This window comes from Corythoichthys intestinalis, chromosome 20, assembly GCF_030265065.1.
Source record: "Corythoichthys intestinalis isolate RoL2023-P3 chromosome 20, ASM3026506v1, whole genome shotgun sequence".
NCBI lineage: Eukaryota > Metazoa > Chordata > Actinopteri > Syngnathiformes > Syngnathidae > Corythoichthys > Corythoichthys intestinalis.
Genome location: NC_080414.1, coordinates 3,714,348 through 3,741,667, shown reverse-complemented (window position 1 = coordinate 3,741,667; position 27,320 = coordinate 3,714,348). Strand labels below are relative to the sequence as shown.

General features: G+C 38.1%; 1 protein-coding gene across 3 annotated transcripts in view; it reads left to right on the top strand.

Annotated features, from left to right (window-relative positions):
- Window positions 1-26,417, top strand: part of pip4k2aa (phosphatidylinositol-5-phosphate 4-kinase, type II, alpha a) — a 67,248-nt gene extending 40,831 nt beyond the window's left edge. The window contains exons 7-11 of one of the 3 annotated variants that reach the window (XM_057824020.1): window positions 1,523-1,630; window positions 8,496-8,609; window positions 10,930-11,173; window positions 11,234-11,337; window positions 15,171-26,417. In XM_057824020.1, the coding sequence (XP_057680003.1) occupies window positions 1,523-1,630; window positions 8,496-8,609; window positions 10,930-11,173; window positions 11,234-11,337; window positions 15,171-15,251 (651 nt within the window). In that variant the 3' untranslated portion in view covers window positions 15,252-26,417. Of the gene's footprint in view, window positions 1-1,522; window positions 1,640-8,495; window positions 8,610-10,929; window positions 11,174-11,233; window positions 11,338-15,170 lie in introns of all 3 variants that reach the window. The other 2 variants (XM_057824019.1, XM_057824021.1) reach the window with 2 other exon arrangements.
- Window positions 26,418-27,320: the final 903 nt, after the last annotated feature.

Sequence of the window (27,320 nt, the reverse complement as noted above, 5' to 3'; positions counted from 1 at the left end):
TTTAACAACTTTAACTGTTGATTCACAACATTAAATTAATTGAATACTTTAAAGCTTTTGATACAGAATGGGGACTTGAGTATTTTATTTACTGTTTTTGACTGTTAACTTGAAACTAAAATAGTTTGGTTTAGCCTGAGAGGATTTTTGAACAATTTTGGAACTGGTGTCCAAAACATTAAAAGTGTGGTGGGGTGCATCAATAATCGATTTATAATCGAATCGGAGCCTCTGAATCGTAATCGGAATCGAATCGTTAGGTGCGCAAAGATTCCCAGCTCTACAAGTAACTGACAAACTGCATGGAATTGGTTGAAATCAACTCTACCGACTAATTAAACCCTCGCTAACTCAAAGATTAAGCCTGATGTAAAAAATTCTGAACTTTGGGTTAGGGTTTAGGGATAACAGCATATCAGTGCCAATGTAAAACACAATAATCAACAACACACAAATTAATTGCACAGTGCAATAAACACAAAGGTGGGGGCGGGCGCGGATGTGCGCGCACAACTCAGATGTAGACCGTACGCACATGTGGTCAATTTGGCCACAAAACATGGCGTCAAATATGCACTTTACACTCAATCGGAACACATCCCAAAGATGCTAAACGAACACGTGAAACCACGGCATAAATGTGGAACACGAATATGATGTAAACAATGCTCGCCGTCTACCCGCCGTTGCAACGTCAAAGCTACGAAACGGCCGCGCATGTAGCGGCTCCAACCTATCGCTGGAACCCTCCAAAATGAAAGAAAAATGTTCACGTTCGTACATGGATGCACACATCTCAAGAGGTGGTTGCACTCTGCTCGAATGTCAGTCGCAAAACGGCGCGTGTGACTCGAGACCAAAACAAGTAACTATGAGCGGTTACCATGGAAACGAACGTGTAGTGGGAATCTTTCTAACATTTTCTATTCAAAATCCTCTTTGTTCATGACGACAATATTCTTCATTCTACATAAATTATGAGGCAATAACAAAGTGGTAACACACATACACTAAGGAAACCAACTTTAATCAATTTACCTGTTTGGAGGAATGAACGCGTTAAGTGTTATAAGTGACAACACTGGTAACCCCTATAAGATCAGTTGTACGGCAGTAGATGTAGATGAGTTGTTGGTTCTCTCTGTGCTCTGATTAGCTGTCATTTGTAGTGTCCTTAGAATAGCTGCCAATCTGCCTCTTTTCTTGGTCGGCTGCTGAAAGTGTCCGTTTTCAACAAAACTGACATGAGGTAGAGACTGCAAACTTCCAACACAGTGATTAAAGGAACAGTGTACACACAAAATTATTATTGGTTACAATGTATCAGAACCAGCTCACCAGTCCGAAGTCGTTTCTCGCATTAATATCCTCTCCAACCCTTTTCCAATTTTTAAAAAGAGGAAAAAAAACTTGTGTTTTTACATTTGAAATACTTTGCCTTTACTTCCTACTTCCTTCCTCCCTTCCTCTCTCCTTTCTTCTCTCCTTTCCTCCGCCCCTTCCTCGCCTCCCCTTTTTCTAGCAACCGCCCCCACCAGAGGATGTGCCCCTGCGGCCCAAATCTGGTAACGTTCAGCAAAGGCTGCAAACACTGCGGATCGCTACGCGCTTTTACTGCGCCATGAAACACGTAAGAGATGTAAGACAACCAGGGCTCATATACCAGGCATGATCTATTTAACCAGTCTTCCTTTGTAGTTACCTTTTTCCCCAAGCAAGATTCCTTTTCTTCTCCAGGATGCACACTTGACATCCACATGTAACCAACCCTTTTTTCAATTTCTTAGCAAGGTCATTCAGTGGCGCCAACTTATAACCGTTTTAAGTGTGATAGGCAGATAGAGATGCTAGGATAGAGAGAATTTGCTTTAAAAGCATTCAAGCACTGATTAGATTTACTGGCTCGTTGCCTCTGTTGGCAAACCACTTTGTTTCGTGGGGCGGGGGGTGTATTGGCACACGACAAGTAGCTGCCTTCAGTACTGTAGTTGAAAGGAGTTTTTTTTTTTTTTTTTTCTAAGTACAGCATGTGCTATTCGGATGACTAAAACGCAGTGTGACTACAGTTTTGCATATGGTATGTCCTCTACCTCCTTAGAAGTAATTTACCACCTCACAGTTTGAGAGCATACAGTATAAAAAGAAACCAGGCACAATAATAGGATGCATACTAAACACTCTCATCCCTTTTCCGAAATACTTTTAAATCCCCTGCCGAATTTTGAAGTGTTTAAAACGAAGCAAAAAACGTACCCAGAATGGAGCCTCTAACGCTAACAACACTTACGTTTTTTATTTATTGCACATATGTCGTCGTTTCTCTCCGTGGTTAAACTGTTGTTTAAATTACAACTTGATCCCAGATGCTTTTGATTTGTTGTTCCACGATGTATTTTACACGAATGCCTGCAGTGATCACTGATTTGGAAAATCAGATTTCGATTTTTATTACTAGTAGAGGTCGACCGATATATCGGGCCGATATATGGACTTTTTTTTCCCCCCCAACATCGGCCAATTAACAAAAGAAAAAAAGCCAAAAAAAAAGGATTTTGATCAGGCATCTGTGTGGACAACTGCAGTAGCTTAAAGGCAGGCTGTATCAAGAAGCTTCATGCTTGCCTGTTTTATAAGATTTTTTTTTTTTATCTTGCATGAGAGAATATTACTTACCTTTTAAGGTGTTTACTGAGTGATCCTTATGCTCTAAAGGTAATACGTAGCTTTAGCGTAGCATTCGGGTTAGCATTAGCATCCTCTTAAACTCGTCGCGATACAGTGGGGAGAACAAGTATTTGATACACTGCCATTGGCCATTGGCAGTGTATCAAATACTTGTTCTCCCCACTGTATGCAATAAGTCAATTTATCACACAGTAAATAAAAATGAGGCTGTTCATTTTCTCGGCTGTGATTTATTGCCGCGTCCATGCGTGTGTTGCGTGCACTTGCCACACTTGCTTGTTGATTGCATATGAGACTAGTTCCTCGCACAGATGTTTATTGGTCATCAACACACAGTACAATTAAAGTTCAGACATACAAAATAAGGAAACATATCTAAATCAAATATTGAAAAATGTTAGCATTGCTACATTCAGGCTAATGGAAAAAAGACAATGCACTGTAGTCTTTTCCATGACGCAAACTTGAGGTTAAAATGTGATACTTCAAACATGAAAACTCGTGGGTTTACAGCATTTGCAAACGATGCGAAATAGAGAAATGTATTACTGATACCACATGCATGACGAAAAGAGAAGTGCACTTTTTTTTTAACGGAGTGTAAAGCTTACGGTTAGCGTCTTAGTGAACGTACTTCCGGTGAACATTTGAAAGCAAAAAGCACATCATGTTTAACATGTAAATAAAGATTTAGTGAACTACTTCCGGTGAACATTTGAAAGCAAAAAGCACATCATGTTTAACATGTAAATAAAGATTTAATCTCATAAAATTCTCATTCTACACTAAGAACAGCTTTAAAATGACACCCATTATGAAAAAAACGAATGGCAATGAATAATTTGGCTTCAAATTTGCTAACATGCGCGCTTTGCAGGACACGATGACAGTCATTTTCGATCAACACTTTTGATGCGCTCTAATTGGCAGAGAACTGAAATGGTCTTGAGTTTCTCACCTATTTTATATTCTGCAGTTAGCTACTTTTCAAATGACTAGTTAGGCATTGTTATTTTTAATATAGTTTGTGTTTTATTTAAGAATAACAATTTATTGCATTTGAATGGGTGAATTATTAGGATGTATTGCCACTACAATAGTGGTTGTAATGGTTGGGGAAAGAAATAAATAAAAGACAATTATATCACTTATCGGCAATAATTTATGAGACAATATATCGCCTACCAAAATTTGTTATCGCGAAAGGCCTACTGGCTTGTATCTCGTTGTGACGTCCTAGTGGGTTTAGTTATTTGAAAATAATGAGCTGTTCTTGCTGAGTGTATACAGTCCCTGTCTTGTCGCTTATCCATTTTGTAAAAAACAATTGCTAATAACCTGACTTTTAATTATTCAATTGGTTTCAGAGATGGCTCATATGGCTCATTTTGCCACCACCAAACTTCACTGTTTTGTGGCAAAAGGTGGACTATTCAGATGAATGTTCCATTGAATTACACCACAGTCGCCGCAAATATTGGAGGAGACCTACTGGAGCCTGCATGGATCAGAGATTCACTCACAAAACAGTGAAGTTTGGTGGTGGCAAAATCATGGTCTGGGGTTACATCCAGTATGGGGGTGTGCTAGAGATCTGCAGGGTGGAAGGCAACATAAATAGTCTGAAATATCAACAAATCTTAGCTGCCTCTTGTATTCCTAACCATAAAAAGGGACAAATTCTGCAGCAGGATGGTGCTCCATCACAATCAATCAATCTCTACCTCAAAGTTCCCCAAGGCAAAGAAGATCAAGATCCTCCAGGACTGGCCAGCCCAGTCACCAGACATGAACAGGATGAAAGCGGAAGCATGGAAGACGAAACCCAAGAATGTTGATGAACTCTGGGAGGCATGCAAGACTGCTTTCTTTGATGTTCCTGATGACTTCATCAATAAATTGTATGAATCGTTGCCGAACAGCATGGATGCAGTCCTTCAAGGCCATGGAAGTCATACAAAATATTAAATTTGGATCTTACAGCACCACTACTTAATTCGCTTATGTTATGTAACATATTTTTGTATTTGAAGTACATTTTTTGTTTAATTTTCACACTACTTTCTGGAGGCGACAAAACTTTTGTCTTGCCAAAATTTGACCTTTATGTCTTCATGAAATGATAAATCTTTTTTCAGTGAAACAAATATATTTTGTACATTCAACATCATTTGGGAGGGTCTTAGCTTTCATAAGAGCCGTTTCTGAAACCAATTGAATAATTAAAAGTCAGGTTATTAGCAATTGTTTCTACAAAATGGATAAGTGACAAGACTTTTTTTCAGGGACTGTATAATCGTAAAAAGAAGTGTTCACTCGACCATTTAAGTCTCAGGTCATCATTGTAAATTTGAATCTGTTGAAGCAATGTTTTTTAAAAATTGCCTTTTAGAATCTATATGCTTTAAAAAAGAAGTATATAGGCCTCAAACATCGGCTTACAAAATCGGCTTTGGATGTCGGCAATCGGTTCAAATTTGTTTGATATCGGCATCAGCATATGAAAATCGCAATCGGTCGACCTCTATTAGTGTGTTACATTCCAAATGACTGAGGTGTATCGTATTGCAAACTTGATTTTCCTGCTAAATTCTGCTTTTATGTAAAGTTTATATAGATTTATTGATTCATATCTTTATTTCAGACATACAAGCGGCCCATATGAGAAATACATCTATGTCTTTCCTCCTGACACTGTACTACAAACAATACCCCATTAGCAGCAGTTGACATTTGAAGATCAGACTAAAATTGGATATGTTCACAAACCAGGAGGTTCATTCAATTGAAATCTTTTAACTTGTTAAAGTTCACCAGATTGCAATATTAACCTACACGGTCAACTATGCGACCATTTTTGATTGCTTATTTAAGGTCCATGTCTGAATATATGTGTTCAGATGTCCTATTTCGTGATGTTTTCTGTGCTCGTCTGTGTAAAGCTTTAGTCTATAATTGTATGTATGTTTGTGACGTCTGAGCTCTTTGTACTGCGACCGAGTCTGCTTTAAAGTTATGTGTTGCTGCTGCTCTTCTGCTGCCATAGAAATGCTGTAGTCGCCAAACCGCTGCTGAACCCCCACCCCCTTGTTACCTCATTTCCTGCTCTCGTTATCCTAAACATTAGGCCCCATTCTCACTGAACACCTCTTCCTCCCACAGGCTGCTGCCAGGATTACAGAATCTTGATTTCGAGTAACATTTCCCCTGTACTTTGACACAAAACATGCTTATTTATCTTTAATCCTGACAGAAAAGTTATGTACTAAAAAAAAACTGTCATACTGTCTCTAGCCCATTGCAGAAAAAGATGTTTTTTGGCTTTGGGCTTGATATGCAAAATAGTGTATGGATCTACCAGATGCTTCAAAAATATGTTAAAGCAAAAACAATTACAATAGTAGTAATTCATTTTAAAAGAATGAAGATCTGATCACTTGTGAATACTGCATCAGATGGGTCTGTACATTCCTATGCGCATGCCGCATGCACTCTTTTTACACAATTGATAATGGTGTGGCTTGAAAAGAGGTGGGCCTTGGTTTGGACATACTGCCTGAGCTTGCTGGATAGGCGGGCATAAGTATCTCTCAAACGACTGCTTCAAAGCCTCAATTAATACTGTACTACTACTGGGTGTTTCAACATGCTGAAGATTTGCAATTGCTTCTTGACACATTTCAAAGAGAAATGTACATTTTGAAATACCCAAGTATACCATGGATAAACATCCATGGTATTCTGTAGACGTTACTGTTTTTCATACACTGGGGAAAAACAACAGAAATTCTGATGCTGGTGTTCTTAATTTGTAGACTGATGATAGATAATTCATGAAAGTAAAACGCTATTCTTGTGTAATTGGGTTAGAGCTGTCCCGACGTCAACGTAGTCAACGTCATCGGTGACGTAAATGCGTAAATGACCTAAATGCGTCAACGAGCGCAACAAAGGAAAGCGGACCGCACATATACAGTAATATAATGAAATACCGGATATGCATAGCAATTACTGTCGAGATCAACCATTTAGATTAGACCTGATAAATAGGGCTGCAGCTATAAATTATTTTAGTTGTCGATTAATCGATGAACTAGTTAGTTCGAATAATCGAGTAATCGAATAAGGAACATAAAAAATTAAAATACCTGAGCTGAGCCTTTAAACGGTATTTAAAAAAATGAAGATCTAAGTATAACAAAAGAACAATCGGCGTATACTGTAGACTCTAGTTCCTTTCACAGATGTTTATGTGTCACCACTAGCCGTAGAATTAAAGTTCAGACATACAAAATAAGGAAACACATCCATTTTAAACACTGTAAACGTTAGCATTGCTACATTGAATCTAATGGGGGAAAAAGGACAACCTACTGTAGCCTGCTATAAAACATTGCTTCTCCAAAACGCAAACTGGCGGTTAAAAGGTGACACTTCAAATATTTAAAAAATCGCTGGTTAACGGCATTTACAAACGAAAAAATGAAAAAAGTCCTATTACTGACACCACATTGAATGACGAAAACTGCTTTTTTGCGGAGTGTAAAGCTTGCGGTTAGCGGTTTAGCGAACGTACCTCCAGTGAACATTTCAAAATAAAAGCACATCATGTTCGTCATATAAAAAACGATTTCTGGAGTTAATCCAACATCAGAATTCAGATTCTGCACTAAGAATAGCTTTAAAATGACAGCTTTTATGAAAAATTTGATTGGCAATGAATAATTATGCTATTATGTATAGTAGTATACTGCTATTAATGCTAGATTTTTTTTAAAAAATGTAAATAATTGTTTTGAATCATGTTGGAAAGGCGAAGTCAGTATTCTGAATCTGTTTACATTCCATTCTTTTGCACTAGTTAATGCTTTCAGCATTTGACCTCATTGTTTATTTGTGATTTATTATTGTAATTTGTACTTTAATAAAGAATTTAAGTGTTCCAAAAGGTTTTTGTGAATTAATACGCGTCAACCAAAATTTCATTGCTAAATACCGTTTTGGCCTGAATATAAGGCGGCCCTGATTGTAAGACGGCACCCTCTTTTTCAAGACTCAAGTTTGAAAAAAGACTTTATGAACACATAATTAATTTTCATACAGAAAATAATTACAGTACATCCAAAACAAATGATTATAACAATATATTTGAGAGAAAAAGCATGTTATTTTGCCTCATTCAAATCTTAATATCTGAACATTTAAATATGTAAACTAAAGGGCAATCACATTCGTAAATGAATGGCTTCTGGTTTTTGAAATGTAAATAAACCAATCTATTGTGATAAAACAACAAAATTGCGATAACTGCATTAACCATCAAATTGAAGTCTAACAAACTGGAGTCTTGAAACAAATCTGAATAAGGAAAACATTGCAATAAAATAATGCAAACTGGTTAAACTTGAGAGTAGCTGAGATCTGTCATGACAGAACATCACTTCCATGATATCTGGCGCCATCTAGCATCGTGAATGGGTATAACGTCTAGACCGCGAATATAAGACCACCCCCTCTTTTTCAGTCGTATTTCAATGCGAAAAACACCGTCTTATAGTCGGGCTAATACGGTAATAAAAAAAAATATAGATATATTAGTCTACTAATCATAAAAATAGTAGGGTGACTAATGGGGAGAAAATTAGTCGTTTGGGACAGCCCCAAATTGGATCACTTTGTATCACTTGGGAACAGAAGACACTTTTCAAAGTATCAGCATTTTGGCATGTTTTTGCCCACTTGTTTCCACTGCTTTATTCCGATTGTTGTCAACGTGACCACTAATTACAATGTGACGTGCTAATGGTTAGGCTAAGGAGCTGCCTACCTACAAGGACAACGACTTCATCAATGACGGCCAGAAGATCTGCATCAACGACGACAACAAGAAAATGTTTTTGGAGAAGCTTCGGAAAGATGTGGAGGTACGCCGCACACGCGCATATGTTCATTAGGGCCGTAACACGACACAAAAACCTAAGGCTTAAAGAAAAAGTACGGCGTCAGTCAAGGGACAAAACCCACTCATTGGCTTGATCCCTAATTAATTTAAAACATGCCATTGACACCTTGTGGCATATTTAAATCACTACCTTACATAATTAAAGAGTGACACAGGTATTTTTTTTTTTTTTTAAGGAATGACACGTGGAATTCCGGCAGCGTGCCCGTGTGACGTCTCCACCCTGCGACGTCAACAACAATGGCGACCTATTAGTTAAAATAATTTTACAAATTTTATTGGAACGTAAACATTGAAAGGGGTTTTGATATCAAATTATTATAACTCGTACCAAGATTTAAGAACTACAGTACATGTCCTTCTATCCGTGGTTCCCTTTAATAGGGAGTAGCTGGATTCTGTAATGTTAAATGAGTTATGTCGTATTTATTGTTGCCACTAGAGGGTGGTTTATCCACCCAAATGTAGAAGACTAAATCCTAACACTTTCAAAACAAACCATTACAACACCACTTTAACTAAAAGAATACTCGAAGCAGCAAAATTTGATTCGAAGCTTTTTTCTAATCGAATTACTCGAGTTAATCGATGTATCGTTGTAGCACTAATTTGAAAGCAAACTACAACATTGGAATCGCAACAGAAGCGCCCCCACCCCCCCACCCCCCAAAAAAAAAAAAAAAAAAAACGGCGCTGTACAATCAGTCAATCAATCAATGTACAATCAGGGATTTTCGATGCTAATTTTTGGAGTTTCAGATTAATTTTCCACACTAAATGGAGGCCTACAGAGATCAAACCCATCTACATGACTGTCAACCCGAGGCCGTTGCCAATCTTAAAAATAGTGAAGTATGCCCTTACAAATTGGTGACTAATCTTACACTGTTTTATATAGTGTGCAATATGAAACAAAACTAAAACTCAATTTTTAAAATAACATGAATTTATTGGTAATATTGTCCCATATAACCTGGTGCAATTGAAGAACAATATCTTCAGCTACAGCATGATTATTAAAATTTAACGGTGACTTGTTATAATTGTATGTAGCATTTTTGGCAATTTCTATCATGTCTTGATGGCTGCACTTCATGGCACTTCAGCTCGCAATTCAGTTTGACTTCAAGGTAGTTCGTCAGTGTGTGCAATTATAAATTAAAAAGGTCACTTGATAAAATTATCTTACCGATGCAATCTTTGAGTCAGGGAATATTTCTTTTGCTAATTCTGAGAAGTGATCAGCAATAGTTGTAGGCGAATTGTGTTCGGCAACAAATTGGCAGAATAAAATCTCCGCTTTCGTCACTTTTCATTCTGCAGACTTCATCTTTGACCAGAAAAAAAAAGAAAAGCAAACTTTGCTATGTTTGGAAGTCATTTAATGTTGTGAATCAACTGTTAAAGTTGTTAAAATTGCTCCCGTTTTTGCATTAGTTCCCTTCTGTCTACTTCTACTTCTCTAAAACTTTCACAGTCGACATGTGAAAGTTTTAAAACTGTTTCATCATTCAAAGATAGATTCAAGTCAAGATTTTGCCGATTTAGGAGTATTTTAGATAAAAAGTTACTTGGGTTCGCTAGGAAGGTTCACTACAACAGCCTTTCTGAGAAGTCTGCTGCTTTAAAATGGCGGCTGTTTACTAACGCCGCCGTGTCTGTCATTATTCATGTAGTTCTATATGCATGTGATATCTAGGTGTAGATTGTAGGCTGTCGGCTACAGTCAGGAAATATTGGAGCCACCTAGCCTAGCATCGCGTTTGCTGCGGCGTCATAACAAACACGCTTCTCTCTCTGTGTCTCTGACTTTTCTCGCGTCATGCAACCAACGTGGTAACGCATAGTAACGCACGTTGTCTCGTTGCCGAAACGGTGACAAAATCCGAACGGAGAAAAAAAAGTACAGATTTTGAACGTACGGCGTACACATTTAAAAATCAGTGCTCACTTGTACAAATTACGCCGAAACCGTACAACTTGACAGGCATGCATCTAAGAACACTCCCAGAAACATAAAGTACAACTGTGTAAAATTTGTTCAAAATCCGCCCAGCTGTTTGAGTCCGTAGGGAACAAACATGCGCGCGCACACACATAGTTCCATTATATCTAGTTTTGACATAGATATTAGATTTCACTTTAATTTTTGCCTTAGATGTCCACAGATTTTTGAGGTCATCACATAAAAAAATGGGAGCAAAAAAATGTGCATTTATATTTTTGTTCAGTGTATATTTTTCCTCTTGCTTTCTTCAATCACCTTTTTCCACCATCCTCAGTTCCTGGCACAGCTAAAGCTCATGGACTACAGTCTGTTGGTGGGGATCCACGATGTGGAACGTGCGGAGCAGGAAGAGGTGGAGAGCGAGGACAACGAGGCTGAGGAGGAAGGCGTCGAGAGCGACGGAGGGGCTGTCGGGACCCCTCCTGACAGTCCTAGCAACACCCTGGACAGCACTAAGCCTCTGTCGCCAGGAGAGTTTGACCCCACTATTGACGTCTATGCCATCAAAAGCAGCGAAAGTGAGTGTTGCTCAAGCTCCCCCTGGTGGACATGTACTCATCATAATGTTTGTCCCGCAGATGCTCCGAGAAAAGAAGTTTACTTTATGGCCATCATTGACATCCTGCAACATTACGATGCCAAGAAGAAAGCCGCCCATGCCGCAAAGACAGTCAAACATGGCGTGAGAAGCAATTCTTTTTTTAAATGTCTTTTTGTATTTTTCTTCTGTGAGTTTATCACTAGTAGACATCCAATCCATTTGAAGTGGGAGGGATGGCGGCCAATGAACGAATGTTCATTGTCTTCTTCTAGTTTTAGTCGACGTTTACTAAAAATATTTTCGTCTGTAAAATATTAAAAATTTACGCCAAAACCAAATAAAGGTTTCCAACTGTTTCGAATGAACATTGACAGACGAGCGCACATTGTAGCATCTACAAGGACTTGATGATAAAACACTCAGCAGGAAAACCACCATTGACTTGCGCTAAAAAGTTGTCTTTAAAAGTTGTAAAGCAACAAACCAAACAACAAAAAATAATGAAATGAACAAGAATCCTACAATGTGTTTCATAATGGGTCAAAATCATTTTTCGAACAGATCATGTGACTAGCACCTTAGAGACTACCCTTTGCTTTGCTTAGCCAAAACTACACCTGAGGAGGCAAAATGGATATTAGAATGAATACGTGTGAATGAACAGTGTCAAGATGTATATATTGCTATACACACAGTATAGGCCAAAAGTTTGGAGACGCTTCAAAGGTGGATACTTTGAACCTGTTTTCAGTTATTTCACTTTTTTTGCCATTCCAGATGTTCGTTCATAGTTTTGATGTCTTCAGTGAGAATTTACAATAGTAGTGAAAATGTATAAGATGCAAAAATGATGAGGTGTGTCCAAACTTTTGAATTTTGTTTCAGATTCATCAACATATTTTGACCCCCGTTCCACAAAAGTAAAACTCCGCCTATGGTTAAAAAACTCTAACTATAAAATGTTCATAAAGGCTAGTTACAAACTCGTTACCTGTAGGCTTTGTTTTGTCGCATTGTGCTGTAATTCCAAGCGGTTCCTTGAATTGGATGTCGAGTGTTTAGCAGTCGACAGTCTTTTTGAGCCAGCGCAAAGTTTGCAACGCACGGAGATATTTTTGTCATCTTTACTGTACAGGAATGCGAAGCAATGGCTGTATTTCCAGTGAGCAAATGCAGCCATTTGTGGTATATCTCCTGCCTTTCACTGTTAGCCTGGCTACTTCGTAAAAATGCTATGTTGTTGACCCCCGTGGCAGACAGCGGCCAGACAGCATGGTAATAGACGTGACCTGTTTTTTTTCCCCGATGAGATGTGGTGTCACTCCCAAACTCAAGAGCAATATTTTTTTATTCAAATGCTCTTCGTATGTAACTACAGCATTCTTCATTCTACATACATTATGAGGCAACAAAAAAAATACCGTATTGGCCCGAATATAAGACGGTGTTTTTTGAATTAAAATAAGACTGAAAAAGTGGGGGTTGTCTTATATTCGCGGTCTAGACATTATCCCATTCACGACGCTAGACTGTGCCAGATATCATTGAAGCGATGTTCTGTCATGACATATCTCAGCTACTCTCAAGTTTAACCAGTTTGCATTATTTTATTGCAATGTTTTTCCTTATTCAGATTTGTTTCAAGACTACAGTTAGGCTACGTTCATACTACAGGTCTTAATGCACGAATCCGATTTTTTCGTGTTTTTCCGACTCGAGTGAGGCATTAACTTGACGGTCTGAACGTGACAAGTCGCATAGAACTGGACTATTTCAAATCCGATCTGGGTCACTTTCGTATGTGGTTCAAATCCGATCTGGGCCACATTTTTCCAGACTGTCGCAGCGGTCTGTACTGTCCAGTCTCCGGAATCGGAATTCATGCACTAATTACGTCAGCAAACAGCAAGAGGCACGAAGGACGGCAGCGATGCAGGCATTAGCGCCTAGCTTGAACTCTGCTTTTAAGCACGAAGCGGGATTGACCACAGTCATAAAAAAATAAAATGAAGAAAAGGATAACCCTGTCAATTTTCGATTTTAATTCTGTGCGCCGAATGAGCAATATTTCATTATTGCACACATGGCCGAGTCGGGGCAAACTGACGCACCCACGTCATTTCACGCACACACGTCAAGGCTTATGTGTGTGCGTGAATGCGTTCTATCAGTCCATATAAACTTTGAAAATAAAACTAAACGTGGATTATTAATGTCTGTTATTTGTGTCCTCTTTTTAACGAGCTAAATATGATAATCCCTGGAATGACGGAAGACAGCCAACATGTGTGGTCTTTTGTTTTGATGCTTCTGCGCATGCGGGTCGTCTTGCTCAGCGCGTGTCGTACTGCGAATTAGTGTGCATGCGTAATACTTGAATGGTCTCAATGGACAAAGGCAGTCTGAACGGGCATGACAAAAAAACAGATATGACAAAAAATCGGATTTGTGCATTAAGACCTGTAGTATGAACGTAGCCTTTGACTTCACTTTGATAGTTAATGCAGTTATTGCAATTTTGTTGTTTTATCACAATAGATTGGTTTATAAACATTTTAAAAACCAGAAGCCATTCATTTACGAATGTGATTGCACTTTAGTTTACATTTTTAAATGTTCAGATATTAATATTTGAATGAGGCAAAATAACATGCTTTTTCTCTCAAATATATTGTTATAATCATTTGTTTCGGATGTACTGTAATTATTTTCTGTATGAAAATTAATTTGGTGTTCAAAAAGACTTTTTTTCAAACTTGAGTCTTGAAAAAGAGGGGGTTGTCTTATAATCAGGGCAGTCTTATATTCAGCCCAATGCGGTAGTAACGCACAGGCAGCAAGGAAACTAATTTTAATCAGATTACTGGCTTGGAAAAATGAATGCGTTAGCTTGCTCATTACTGAAAGTCATCACATTACAGTAACGTTACTGACAACACTGCTGGCCAAGATAAGAAAACAAATCCTATCATGTGTGCAAGCCTTGAGACTGGAGGACACTCGGGTTGCCAACAGTCCCAGATTGGGCGGGACAACCCGCAATTTAGGAAGTTCTGATTGATGCCGCCGAACTTACCTACATTCCAGGATTTCCCACGCAATTCGGGACTGTTGGCAACCCTAAAGGACACTGCAATGCTAATTGGCGGACACTGCTATGTTGCAGGCTAACTACACATAAAATATAGGGCTGTCAAACGATTAAAATTTTTATTCACGTTAATTACAGCTTAAAAACTGATTAATCATAATTAATCGCAATTCAAACCATCTCTAAAATATGCCATATTTTTCTGTAAATTATTGTTGGGATGGAAAGATAAGACACAAGACGGATATATACATTCAACATACAGTACATAAGTACTGTATTTGTTTATTATAACAATAAATCAACAAGATGGCATTAACATTATTAACATTCTTTTAAAGCCATCCATGGATAGAAAGACTTGTAGTTCTTAAAAGATAAATGTTAGTACAAGTTATAGAAATTTTATATTAAAACCCGTCTTAATGTTTTCGTTTTGATAAAATTTGTAAAATTTTCAATCAAAAAATAAACTAGTAGCTAGCCATTGTTGATGTCAATAATTACACAATGCTCATGTGATGCTGAATCCCATAAAATCAGTCGCACACAAACGCCAGCAGAGGGCGAAAAAACACCCCAAAACAAGCAACAAGTGGACATTACACTGTGCTGTCATTTTAATCTGTTTGAGCGGGGCATGTGCGTTAAATGCGTCAAATATTTTAACGTGATTAATTTTAAAAATTAATTACCGCCCGTTAACGCGATAATTTTGACAGCCCTAATAAAATATCACACGTTGTGAACACGTGACGGAAACCATTGCGCGTTTTCGTCTCGTTACCGTCTCGTCATCGTCATGAAAAAAAAAGGTTTGTTTTGGTCATCAAAAGTAGCAGTGGTTCATACTTTAAAATGATGCCTCATTTTCTCTCCACAGGCAGGAGCTGAAATTTCAACGGTGAATCCCGAGCAGTACTCCAAGAGGTTTCATGATTTCATCACCACTATTCTGTCATAGCCCCCACAAATGCTGAGGCTCACAAAGGGGGAGGGGGGGGCGCAGTGAGTCATAGGGTCTCCTCTCCCTGTTTGGCCTTCATCTTGCAGTTGGGTGCCAGACCCTGCAGCAGCTAAAACATTGTTCGTTTACATTGAACTTCTCCTTTAAGTTTTGCTCGGGTTTCTTAGGACGAGACGGTTGTCAAAAGTGTTTTTGTTTTCTTAATGTGTGTTTAGTCCTCTTGTCTTGTCATTTTGGTCAAAATGCAGCTCTTCTATTGCTTCTCACAGCTGATCGTTTCGCCATTTATGTCAGACTCTCCCTTATATAGACCGGGGTTGGGATGTCACTTGTGGTGTGGGTGGGAGGTGAAATACAGCAAAGAGCTCAGGTAAGAGCCGATTTTGCATAATGTGAAGTCTTCTGCTCTGCTTTAGAGAGTAGAAAACACGTCTTCCAGTAGGTATTGAGCAAAAACAACCTGCAGCACACCACCCCTACATCCCCCCCTGATTCCCACATTCTTGGTTTAGTCCATTGACGCTCTTTCTGCTTGCTCCTGCCATACATCGATACAGCTGTGCTTTCTCTTGTCCGTTAAGCTGTGACGCGGACAATACGTGTGACGAAGGGAAGTATCGTAAAAATCATTTCTGGGGTCGCGTTTTTTTCGGGAGTCAGCAGCAGCCATGAACAGGCTTTTGCCATCAGCACCTTATGTTTAAAAAAATGAATTATTGCACTTTTTTTGTCATTACAGTCCATAAAAACATTTGACTTTTTATTACATTTGTTACAATTAAGTGGAATCCTATGACTGATGTGTGGGAAAGCTGCAGGGACTTACCTCCATTTGGAGACCAACCAGCAAAGTATTAGAATGGGATAAAGGGTAGCAAACGTAACTTTGCCTTGCCGTGATCGTCGAAACCCTATCGCTGCCTCGCACTTTCAGAAGCAGAAAAACCTAGAATCCTCCGATTCCCATTCAGATGCATGTTTTTATGTCCCCAAAAATAGAACATTCAAGTCGAACTATTAAGTGGGTTCGCAATGAAGACGCAAAATTGTCTTATAGATTGGCACGGCACTTTTCATGCTCTTGTCATTTGTGCAACATAGTTAACAATTTCAATATTAGTTAACATCACGTGGGGATACTGCCGTGAAGTCGGCCCACCATCAGACGCAAATTTATATAAAAATGTCGATCGTTTGTGGTACGTTTGTGCGTCTATCGTTTTTAAGATATTGAGATTGAGGAGCAGCTATCGATTATTTTAGTAGTCACTTAATCGATGAACTAGTTAGTTCGAATAATCAAGTAATCGGATAAGGAAAATTTAAAAAATTAAATAGTTGAGCTCAGCCTCAAACAGTATATAAAAATAATGAGGATCTCAGTACCACAAAAGAACAATTGGCTAACTTGCATAGCAAAAGTCTGCTAGCTTAATTGCTATAAAATGCTAACTTTTTTTTTCTCAATGCTCTCATCAAATGCTTCAAACACATTACCTCAAAAAAAACGGCTAAATACACCTATAAACTAAATTACAAATGCATTAAAAAACAAAAACTGGGCTTATGTTGGTCTTAACAGGGAGCAGGTGGATTCAGCCATGTGAAATGAGTTATGTCATATTCACTGCTGCCACTAGAGGCCAGTGTATCCACCCAAATCAATAAAACTAAATGAAAACACTTTCAAAACAAACCATTGCAACGCCACTTAAACGAATACTCGAAGCAGCAAAATTTAATTTGAATCTTTTTTGTTTAATGGAATTACTCGAGTTAATCTTTGCAGCACTAATTGAGATATTAATTTCGAGTAATGACGTCACACGCCCCCCCCCCCATTTATTGCATAATAGACCCGAAATGTTGCCATTCATTTATGCTACATTTGTGATCGTTTGTACTGTAAAAAAAATCATTTGTGCTGCTATTGTTTTATAGATATTGAGATGCTAACTTCGAGTGCTGACGTCCATCCCAGCCCTTCCGTCGCGGCTGACTGAGCGTACCAACTCTCTCATTCAGACAGGGGTGTCCCGACAACTAGCGCAAACGTAGCACAAACGTCGCTGCGAATTACATCACTCGAAATTGATATCTCGAGCCCCACATTTACTACAAAATGGACCTGAAGTGGTGCCGTTTATTTGTGCTACGTTTGTGCTAGTTGTTGGGACACCACTGTTATTGAGAGAGTTGGTACGCTCCGTGAACCGCGTTCAAATATCTGTAAAAAGATGGCACAAACTTTGCGAAAACAAATGGCACAATTTCAGGTCTATTTTGCAATAAATGGGGGGATGCGTGACGTCATCACTTGGAATTAATATATCACAAAAACGATAGCAGCAGAAATAAAACTTTTTACAGCACAAACGTAGCACAAACGATTGACACCATTTTAGCCATTTTTAATCAAAATGGGGGGCTGGTTGCCCTCATTCATTCATAAAAGAATTGTAAATATCTCAAAAACGATAGCAGCATGAAAGAAAGTTTTTTTTTAGCAGAACACAGCACAAACGAATTACATTATTTTCATATAAATCTGCGTGTGATGAGGGACAGCTTCACGGTCATGGGGATCACAAAGAAAAATAATCTCTATACAGAGCCCCTAAAGCAGTGGTGTCCAAACTATTCCACATAGGGCCGCAGTGGGTGCGGGTTTTTGTTCAAACCCATCATGAGGACAACCTTTCACCATCTGGTGTCCCACAAGTGTAATCAGTTGATTGCAGCCAGGTGCTGCTTGTTTTAGCACAAACTTCATTGGTTAAACTGTCTGTGCTCGATTGGTAGGAACAAAAACCAGCACCCACAGCGGCCCTTGAGGACAGGTTTGGACACCCATGCCCTAAAGGGACATCGACAGAAGTAAAATTTAAGCAATCTGGTGCGCACCAGAAATCCGCCATCTGATAAACATAAACATTTTATAGCATTTAAGCTAGCGAGTTTTTGCTCTGCAAGTGAGCCAATTGTTGTAAGCATTAGCATTATGTTTAGTTGACTTTTGCTATGGAAGTTAGCCAATTGTTGCAATTGGCTAACTTGCATAGCAAAGGTCAGTTAGCTTAAATGCTATATAATGCTAATGTTTACAATAATTGGCTAACTTGCATAGCAAAAGTCCGCAAGATTAAATGCTATATAATGTAGGTTGACCATATTTTGATTTCCTAAAAAGGGACACTTGGCCCGGCCTCGAGATACTTGAATTTTACTCGAATGTATATCATTTTAATATATTTAAAGTGTGCCTCCTCCGTCTGGATAGAAAATTTGTTTTATTAAGAAAAAATTATAACCATGAACTGTAGTGTATAACCAAATTTGTATCCAAAGAAGAATAAAGGTATTTTTGACTTAATTACTCTTTTGGGTAAATGAGCATTTGATAATATATGTATTGATTGTAATAAAAGTCAAAAACTGGGCAGTGGACAGGCTCTCTGGGAACATGTCACACGCAACACAGTAGTGTTGTATTCTGTGCAAAGCGGCAGTGAATTTCAACACAAGCTAATTGGTCAGGTAAAAAATAATGAAAGCCGGACATTTTCATGAATTTATAAAACCCCGCCTGACATACCGTACAGAATATAAAAAGTGGATATGTCCAGGGTTACACTAATATAATGCTGATGTTAAACAACCATTGGCTAACTTGCATAGCAAAAGTCCGCTAGCTTAAGTGCTATATAATGCTAATGTTTACCAGACATTGCGCACCACATTACTTTTATATATATTTTATTTCTGTCGATGTCCCTTTAGGGGCTCATTATTCTCCTCATTGCTGCTTTTTGTGAGCTGCATCCAGAAGACAAAAAGATTACTGCAATATTTGACACTTTTTGTTTACAGAGCACCTTTAAATGGAGTCACATTGAGCATTTACACTGCTGGCCAAAGGTATTGGCACCCCTGCAATTTTGTCATAATGCTCAATTTCTTCCAGAAAAATGATCGCAATTAAAAATGCTTTGGTAGTAATATCTTCATTTGATTTTTATGCAATGAAAAAACAAAAAAGAGAATAGAAAAAAAAATCATTATCATTGTACACAAAACTCCAAAAATGGGCCAGACAAAAGTATTGGCACCCTCAGCCTAATTCTTGATACCAAAACCTTTAGACAAAATAACTGCGAACAATACCTTCCGGTATCCATCAATGAGTTTCTTACGATGCTCTGCTGGACTTTTAGACCATTCGTCTTTGGCCAACTCCTCCAGGTCTCTGCGATTTGAAGGGTGCCTTCTCCAAACTGCCATTTTCAGATCTCTCAACAGGTGTTCTATGGGATTCATGTCTGGCCACTTTAGAAGTCTCCAGTGCTTTCTCTTGAACCATTTTCTAGTGCTTTTTGAAGTGTGTTTTGGGTCATTGTCCTGCTGGACGACCCATGACCACTAAGGGAGACCCAGCTTTCTCACACTGGGACCTACAATATGATGTAAAATTTGTTGGTAGTCTTCAAACTTCATAATGCCATGCACACGGTCAAGCAGTCCAGTGCCATAGACAGCAAATCAACCACAAACACCAGGGAACCGCCGTCATGTTTGACTGTGGGGACCGTGTTCTTTTCTTGGAAGGCCTCATTTTTTTCCCCCTGCAAACTCTGCTGATGCCTTTCCCCAAAAAGCTCTACTTTTGTCTCATCTGACCAGAGAACATTCTTCCAAAACATTTTTGGCTTTTTTTTTTTCTGTGTCGGAAGTGGGGTCTTCCTGGGTATCCTATCATAGTCCCTTTTCATTCAGACGCCGACGGACAGTACGGGTTGACGCTGTTGTACCCTCGGACTGCAGGACAGCTTGAACTTTGGATGTTTGTCGAGGTTCTTTATCCACCATCCGCACAATCTTTCGTTGAAATATCCCGTCAATTTTTCTTTTCCGTCCACATCTAGGGAGGTTAGCCACAGTCCCATGGGCTTTACACTTATTGATGACACTGCGTACGGTAGACACAGGAACATTCAGGTCTTTGGAGATGGACTTGTAGGTTTGAGATTGCCCATGCTTCCTCACAATTTTGCCTTTCAAGTCCTCAGACAGTTCTTTGGTCTTTCTTTTCTTCATGCTCAATGTGGTACACTCAAGGACACAGGGCAGAGGTTGAGTCAACTTCAATCCATTTTAACTGGCTGCAAGTATGATTTAGTTATTGCCCCCATCTGTTATGTGCCACAGGTAAGTAACAGGTGCTGTTAATTACACAAATTAGAAAGCATCACATGATTTTTCAAATGTGCTGATACTTTTGTCGGGCCCCTTTTTGGAGTTTTTTGTAAAATGATAATGATCCCCCCCCCCCCATTCTCCTTTGTGTTTTTTCATTGCAAGCAAAATAAATGAAGATATTACTACCAAAGCATTTGTAATTGCAATCAATTTCTGGGAGAAATTGAGCATTATCTGACAGAATTGCAGGGTTGCCAATACTTTTGGCCAGCACTGTACTTCCTACATCCTAGTGGCAAATGACAGATAACCACTCTTGATGTTTGTTCAAAAGAGAGTTGCAGCCCCACGTTTGCGTTGAAGTAACCATACTTCTCTTTAACCTTGGCTGTGGACTTTTCTAAGTGATAGCGGAGCGCATTTTTTTGAGAGGGTTCCCCATTTGTGTCGGAGGGGTTTTGTATATTTTGCACACGAGGAAAGGAACCAAATGTTACGAACAACAACCCCAATTACTCGATGCGGTCTTAAGAAGGGAAATGCAATATACGTGTGTGTGTGTTGAAGTGAGAAAAGTGATTGTGCGCGTGACGTGTTGTAGTTGTGTATAACTAAAGCAAGTAACGTCCTCCTCGACCTATTTTCACCCGTGCAGAAGGTTTCCATCACAATATGTTAGTGTAGATATCAGAATATATTCACATTTATATTTTTACATTGGATTTTAGTCATGAAATATTGTTGTGTTTCAAAATAGTCACCCATGGGGATGAATGACGGTGCTGTAGTACATGAAGAATAATTATGCTTGAATTTGTAAAATGCTTACTCGGATGTGCTTAAAAAAAAAAAGGTTTTTAAAAAAAATTGCATGTGACAGGACTAAGTTTCCTTTCCTCTCTAGTCAGTGTTGTCTGTTCAGGGTTTTTTTTTTTGTGTGTGTGTGTCCCTAAACTTTTGATGTGTAAGTTGTTGTACATCACATAGTACCCCGCCATGCTTTAACTGTTTTCATTGTTGCACTGTGCAAGATGTGTGCCTTTATACTCCGGAAATTATTTAATTTTATACTTTGTAATCTTTTTTTTTTTTTCTTAAATAAATGTCCAAATGTTATTTTGATAATACTTTGCCAGCTCTGTATCCAACCCGCACCCTTCCCAAATTTCTGTATGTATAGATTTCATGTTTTGAATCGTAAAACCTTTGGAATGATTGTTTTAAAACCAACTAAAACAAGCTGTGTTCACAATTGAGATGGTGGTGAAGTCATAGTCATCCTTGAGATTGTCTGCCTTTTTGCCTGTGTGCATGTGTGTGGATGTGCTTTTTAATGGCATCTGATGCCGTCAGACATCCTCATTTTGGATCTTGTGTTTCCTTGCTCCCGCGTGTTTATGTGGCGCAGTGTGGATAACTAGAAGTTCGTTTTTTAAAAACCCTTATAAAAGCGTGTCGATTGTTGTAAATTGCTGCTTGTCAGGCAGAAAAGGAGAATTGTGTAAGAACTATCTTTTAGTCCGATTTGGGCCCTGGAGGCTTCTTTTTAAACACAAATTGAGAGAGTGGTGCATGCTGGGAGACGGAGTTATGTTTTTGTAGTTGATTTCAATTGTATTAGTAGTTAACAGAATGAGGGAAATGCCAGACTTAAAATCATAGGCAGAGTTCGACTTTTGTGTGGGGGTGGGGGGGGCGGCAGCAACTTACAATATACAGTATACTGTATATGCCGGAAAACACTCAGGTGACTTGAAGTTCCGCTCTGAGACCCCAATTTGGCCAAATTTCAAAATTATCCTATATCATATATGCATATGTGATCCATCATTGGAAAGCCTAAAATCTCCATTTTCTGGGGGAAGAAAAATTTGAACAGGAGGGCATTTTTTAATCTTTAAAAAAAAAAAAATGTACAGCAAAACCCTAACTGGAGGTGAGAGCATGAGAGCATAATTAAAGACACCATGATTTTAACGAGATATTATCGCGTACTTACCTCTTTTCGACCCAAAAACTCCATGTACAGTAGCATGTATTACAGAGTGTCAAGACACAGCTGTGAATGGCCACAGCCGGACATTTTGGGGATTTAATGGGTGAAACACGGTAATATAACAAGTGTCGTGATGCAGAAATCACAGATTTTCATTTTAATATATTTACCCTTTCTCTTTTTTTTTCCTTTTTTTTGTTTGCATTGATTATTTATCATCTAAAATATTGGGGGAAATGCGACAGTAACGGAAAAAATACAATTAAGCGTTAGTTATGAGGTAGATATCCATGACTTATTAACAGACGCAAAATTTTTCATCATGACGTAATTTGTTTAAAAGTTTAAAATATGTGATTGAATGATTTTATAAAGTTTTTTTTTTAACTAAATATTAGACATCAATGATTCTAAGCTAAAATGATACACATTTCGAATATTCTTTTTATGGCTGGGTTGAAACAAAAGCAGTTGTGCGGTACCTGTAAACAGGTCTCCAGGGTAAAACGGACAAATTAAAAATAGCTCAAGTTCAAATACAGTATTTTATTTTAAAGACGGGTGCAAGAGCAGAAACTGCTTTTTCAGCCATGTCTGTGTTTTCCGCCATACACATAGGTAGTCCCTGGGTTACGACGTACTCCAGTTACGCGATTACGACTTAACGAGTCTCGTCCGCCAGTTTTTTTAAGTCTCATAAACAGTACCTTATTGTACCTCACATTATCTTTTTTTTTTTTTTTTTTAATTAATATTACCTGTTCTGTCCTCACTAAACATTAAATTGTTCAGCTTGACAGACATCGAGCAAGGCAATTGTGCTATTTGAAGCTTTTTACTTCCATCACTTTTCACAATTTGTAAAGCTGTTGCACACATAACTAACTACACTTATGTTCAAAACGACACGCATGTTAACAATAAAACACTTGACACAGAACAATTGTTCAAACGTCCATCTAGTCTGATTAATATGTAAATTCAATAGATTAAATTAGCCTAATTTGCCTCACAATAGTCCGGTATCTTAAATGCTATGAATGCTAACGTAATTACAATTCTCATAGCGAATCGCTCACACATACCTCCACAAACTGTAGCTGTAAACATAATTACAAATGCATACACAAACATATATTAGCTGAAACAACTTACACCTTTATATGGGCCAAACCAGAGCGCGGCTATCCTTTATCCATAGACGTCTGAGGCCATGTATACACCTAGCAGGGTTTTTTAAAACCGAGGATCCAGCCCTAATATGTCCGGAAAGAATAATGATGTTTACACCAGCATGTTTGGAGGAAAAAAAAAACAGCTTCCACGGCCAACTGAATTCATTTGTTGTAAATTACATTCATAACAATGTGCGAAAAATAAGTGTCCGTTATAACCTTTATCCTTCACCATGTGTTCTTCAATATGAAGCACTGCAAGAGTTTGTAAATGAATGAGAGCAAAAAGCATCTGTCTAATAATTAGATCAAAACGTAAACGATGTAAACATTGGTCTCATTTGTGACGTAGGACCAAAGTTTGTCGCAGTCAGTTAAATCTTCCATTATCAGTGTCCAAATGATGGTGCCACATACGCAGAATTTACCCATCTTCACTTTGGACGGAGTTTTTAAGAACCCTAGTTTTCAATGCGTAAAATGTGCATGTGGATGATAGGCCAAACCATAGAAACGTGCTAGCTGCTACATGGCCCGAGTCTGCTTCTCAGTCATACAAGGCGACAGTCCAGCCAGACCCAACGCTGCCACCAGAGGTCAGTGTATCCACCATCATTAAACAAAATACTATACTTTTGGATTGTTATTTTGTAGTGGTACTTAATGGGTTAATTTTGACTTACATGAAAATGTGGGTTACGTCGCTAGTGTAGGAATGGAACTATTTCGTAACCCAGGACTACCTTTATTTATCTGTATACATCTTGACACGATTCCTGTTCAAGCTCAGTTGTTGAAGATTTTGAAAGCTTAGGTTTAAAGAAATTCTAAATATCCATCTTGCCTCCTCAGGTGGTTTTGGCTAAGCAAAAGACCGTCCCTAAGGTGCTAGTCACATGATCTGTTCGAAAAAATAATTTTGACCCATTTAGATATAACTTGTAGGACTGGTGTGCTAAGCAGGCACCATTGACTCGCGCTAGCTTAGCCACTCCGCAGCCCTGAAACGAACAAATACCTAACAAAATGCACGGATTAATTAAACCTAAGCTAACTCAAGATTCAGCATTGTATCAAAAATTCTGAACTTCCCCTTTAATTTATTTAAAGCAATATCATTTACATGCATTGACATTTGTCGGCCACCGGGGCGCACTGCCCCTTCTGCCCTCCTCAATCTCCGCCTATGCTTACATTTTGGGGGCGGGGTCTTGTAAACTTGTAAATCCTCTCGGCTGCCTTTGACACCTTGCCAAAAGCATTTTTCAGAAAATGTAATATCACGTGAAATTAGAGGACCTCATGTTTCAAATGCTCATTTGGTATATTCTTACACGGTATGTGAGGAAATGAACAGACTCGTATGCACATAAATAAATAACAAAGTCAGGCAAGAGAAAAATTAAAAATGTTTTGTTTTTGTTTTTTTTGGCGTTAGGATTTCAAATTAAATAAAAGCAACTTCACCAACAAACAAACAGGCCCGGGCTTTACACTTTTATTATTTGTTGATGCATTGTATGTATGTGGTTGTGTGTGTGAATTTGATCGGTGCTGTCAATGGTTTGTGAAAGTTCAGTGGCTTCACGCCCCCTTTAAAAACTGTTTATTGTTCTTAACATGAAGTGATGATAATACAATCTGCATTCCATAAGCTTTCACTCAAACCAATTAAAGCACTTGTTCTGCTTGACTAAAAACTGTGAAGGTTTTGTTTTTGATTCCTGTTTATTTCACTCCCTTTGAACACGTGAACTTTAAAGTACATAAACATTAGGCTAGTGCGTATTCGTCATTCAGCTATTAATGCACGTAAGCAGTGTATTTTTCATTTAATAATTTTATTTGTTCGTGTAGACTTCAACCAAATGAGAGACTAGAACGTGTAAACATGTAAGAACTGCACTCCAGTATGCTGAGAGGATGGCAGCCATTTTGACTGTCAAATGGACTGTCACATGCATTGAAATCGACGATTTTTTTTTTTTTAACATATATATATATATATATAATTTTAGAGCGTTGTTAGGAGCCATAACCAATATGTTTTTTTAGCAAGATTTTATTCATGAAAAGAAATGTATGTAATTGAAATTTGACATTTTGGATCATATAATAAACGTCAAAATTGTGGCCTGTATACGACCAAAATGTGACATGGACGCCTGGTCTTTATGGGGTTGGTGTTTTTTTTTTTTTTTTTTTAATTAAATAACCCTAAATGATATATAGTTACTTGCACCTATAGAGCTTCAAACATTACGAAAAGGAATATACCCCCCACCCCCCAAAAAATCCCTTATTTCTGATGTTTAAAAATTTTTAGGAGCACGGCATAATTTGACTTCCCCTAAAATGCTCACGAAATGGTATGCCCCTGCTCAAAGCAGGTGTTCAGCCGGGTTTAATTTCTTGAAGGGAAATGGTGATAGTGACAGCGTATAAATTGCCGTCCTCACGAAATAGAAATACGTTTTTTTTTAATGTACAGAAATGAAAGCGCCAGAAAAAAAATAGTAAGTTAATTAATTTTGTTAAGAATTGTGCGTGTCGATTGTGAGTGAAAGATTAATTGTTCAAACGGTCTCATCGATTGAGAAAAACGTTTGCTTTCAAATTAGTCATGTTGTTAGTAGTGTCCTGACTTAATGGCTTTATATGCTCTTAGGTTTGTTTTTGGTTGTTGTTTTTTTTATTTTGTGGGGGGTGCATTGTATACAATTTACTCCTCGTATATTAATTGTGTTGAATTCTGTATGACTAGTTTTTTGGAATCACGTATGCACTGAACAATGTGATTAAATCTTAAAAGGTACAGTATACACTTGTATTGCATTTTTCCCTATTTGGTCGCACTGCACGCCACCCAAAAAATACTATCTAAGCACCAGAGTACGTGTTTTTTTTTTTTTTAATTATTTAAATTTAAAGCAGACAATGTTTTTGTTTTTTGTTTTTTAATGCATTTTAGTCATTTGTGTGTGTGTGTGTGTGTGTGTGTGTGTGTGTGTGTGTGTGTGTGTGTGTGTGTGTGTGTGTGTGTGTGTGTGTGTGTGTGTGTGTGTGTGTGTGTGTGTGTGTGTGTGTGTGTGTGTGTGGTTTATGAAATGAATCATTCCGTCCGTCCAATATCTACAAACAGCTTCCCAGTGGCCACGCCATTTTTTTTTATTTTTTTTTAATGTATCATCGGACCATGCAAGATCTAAAAACGCCCGCAATTACACAGGTTTATTATTTTATTTTTTTTAGCTTGGGGTAAACTATTTTTTTATTTTTATTTTTTTTTTAGCTTGGGGTAAACTACTCAGCAACTTAAAGGTGTACTTTATATTCGTTTACTAAAAGTCAACATAAAAGTAAGGTTTTTTTCCATCCCACTTCTATTTAAAAGGTTGTCTTCGTGTTTCACTGAAAAGTTAAATGCCATATTTTATTCAATTTGATCCAATCGCTCTGTAATTTGATTCATGCATTTCTACAAATGTCCTGTGAAAAAAATTGTAACAATTTGCACTTTTATTGAGTAAATTGTACTGCTTGCAATATTAACTTTAGTTCAAAGGCATAATCCACCAGGGTTTTTTTCAGTGCATGTAAAATCTGTTATGTGATTATCATTATATTTTCTTCATATTCTATATCATTACTAGTGGATAGTTCATTTCAATTATATATAAGCTACATGCATACTTAAAG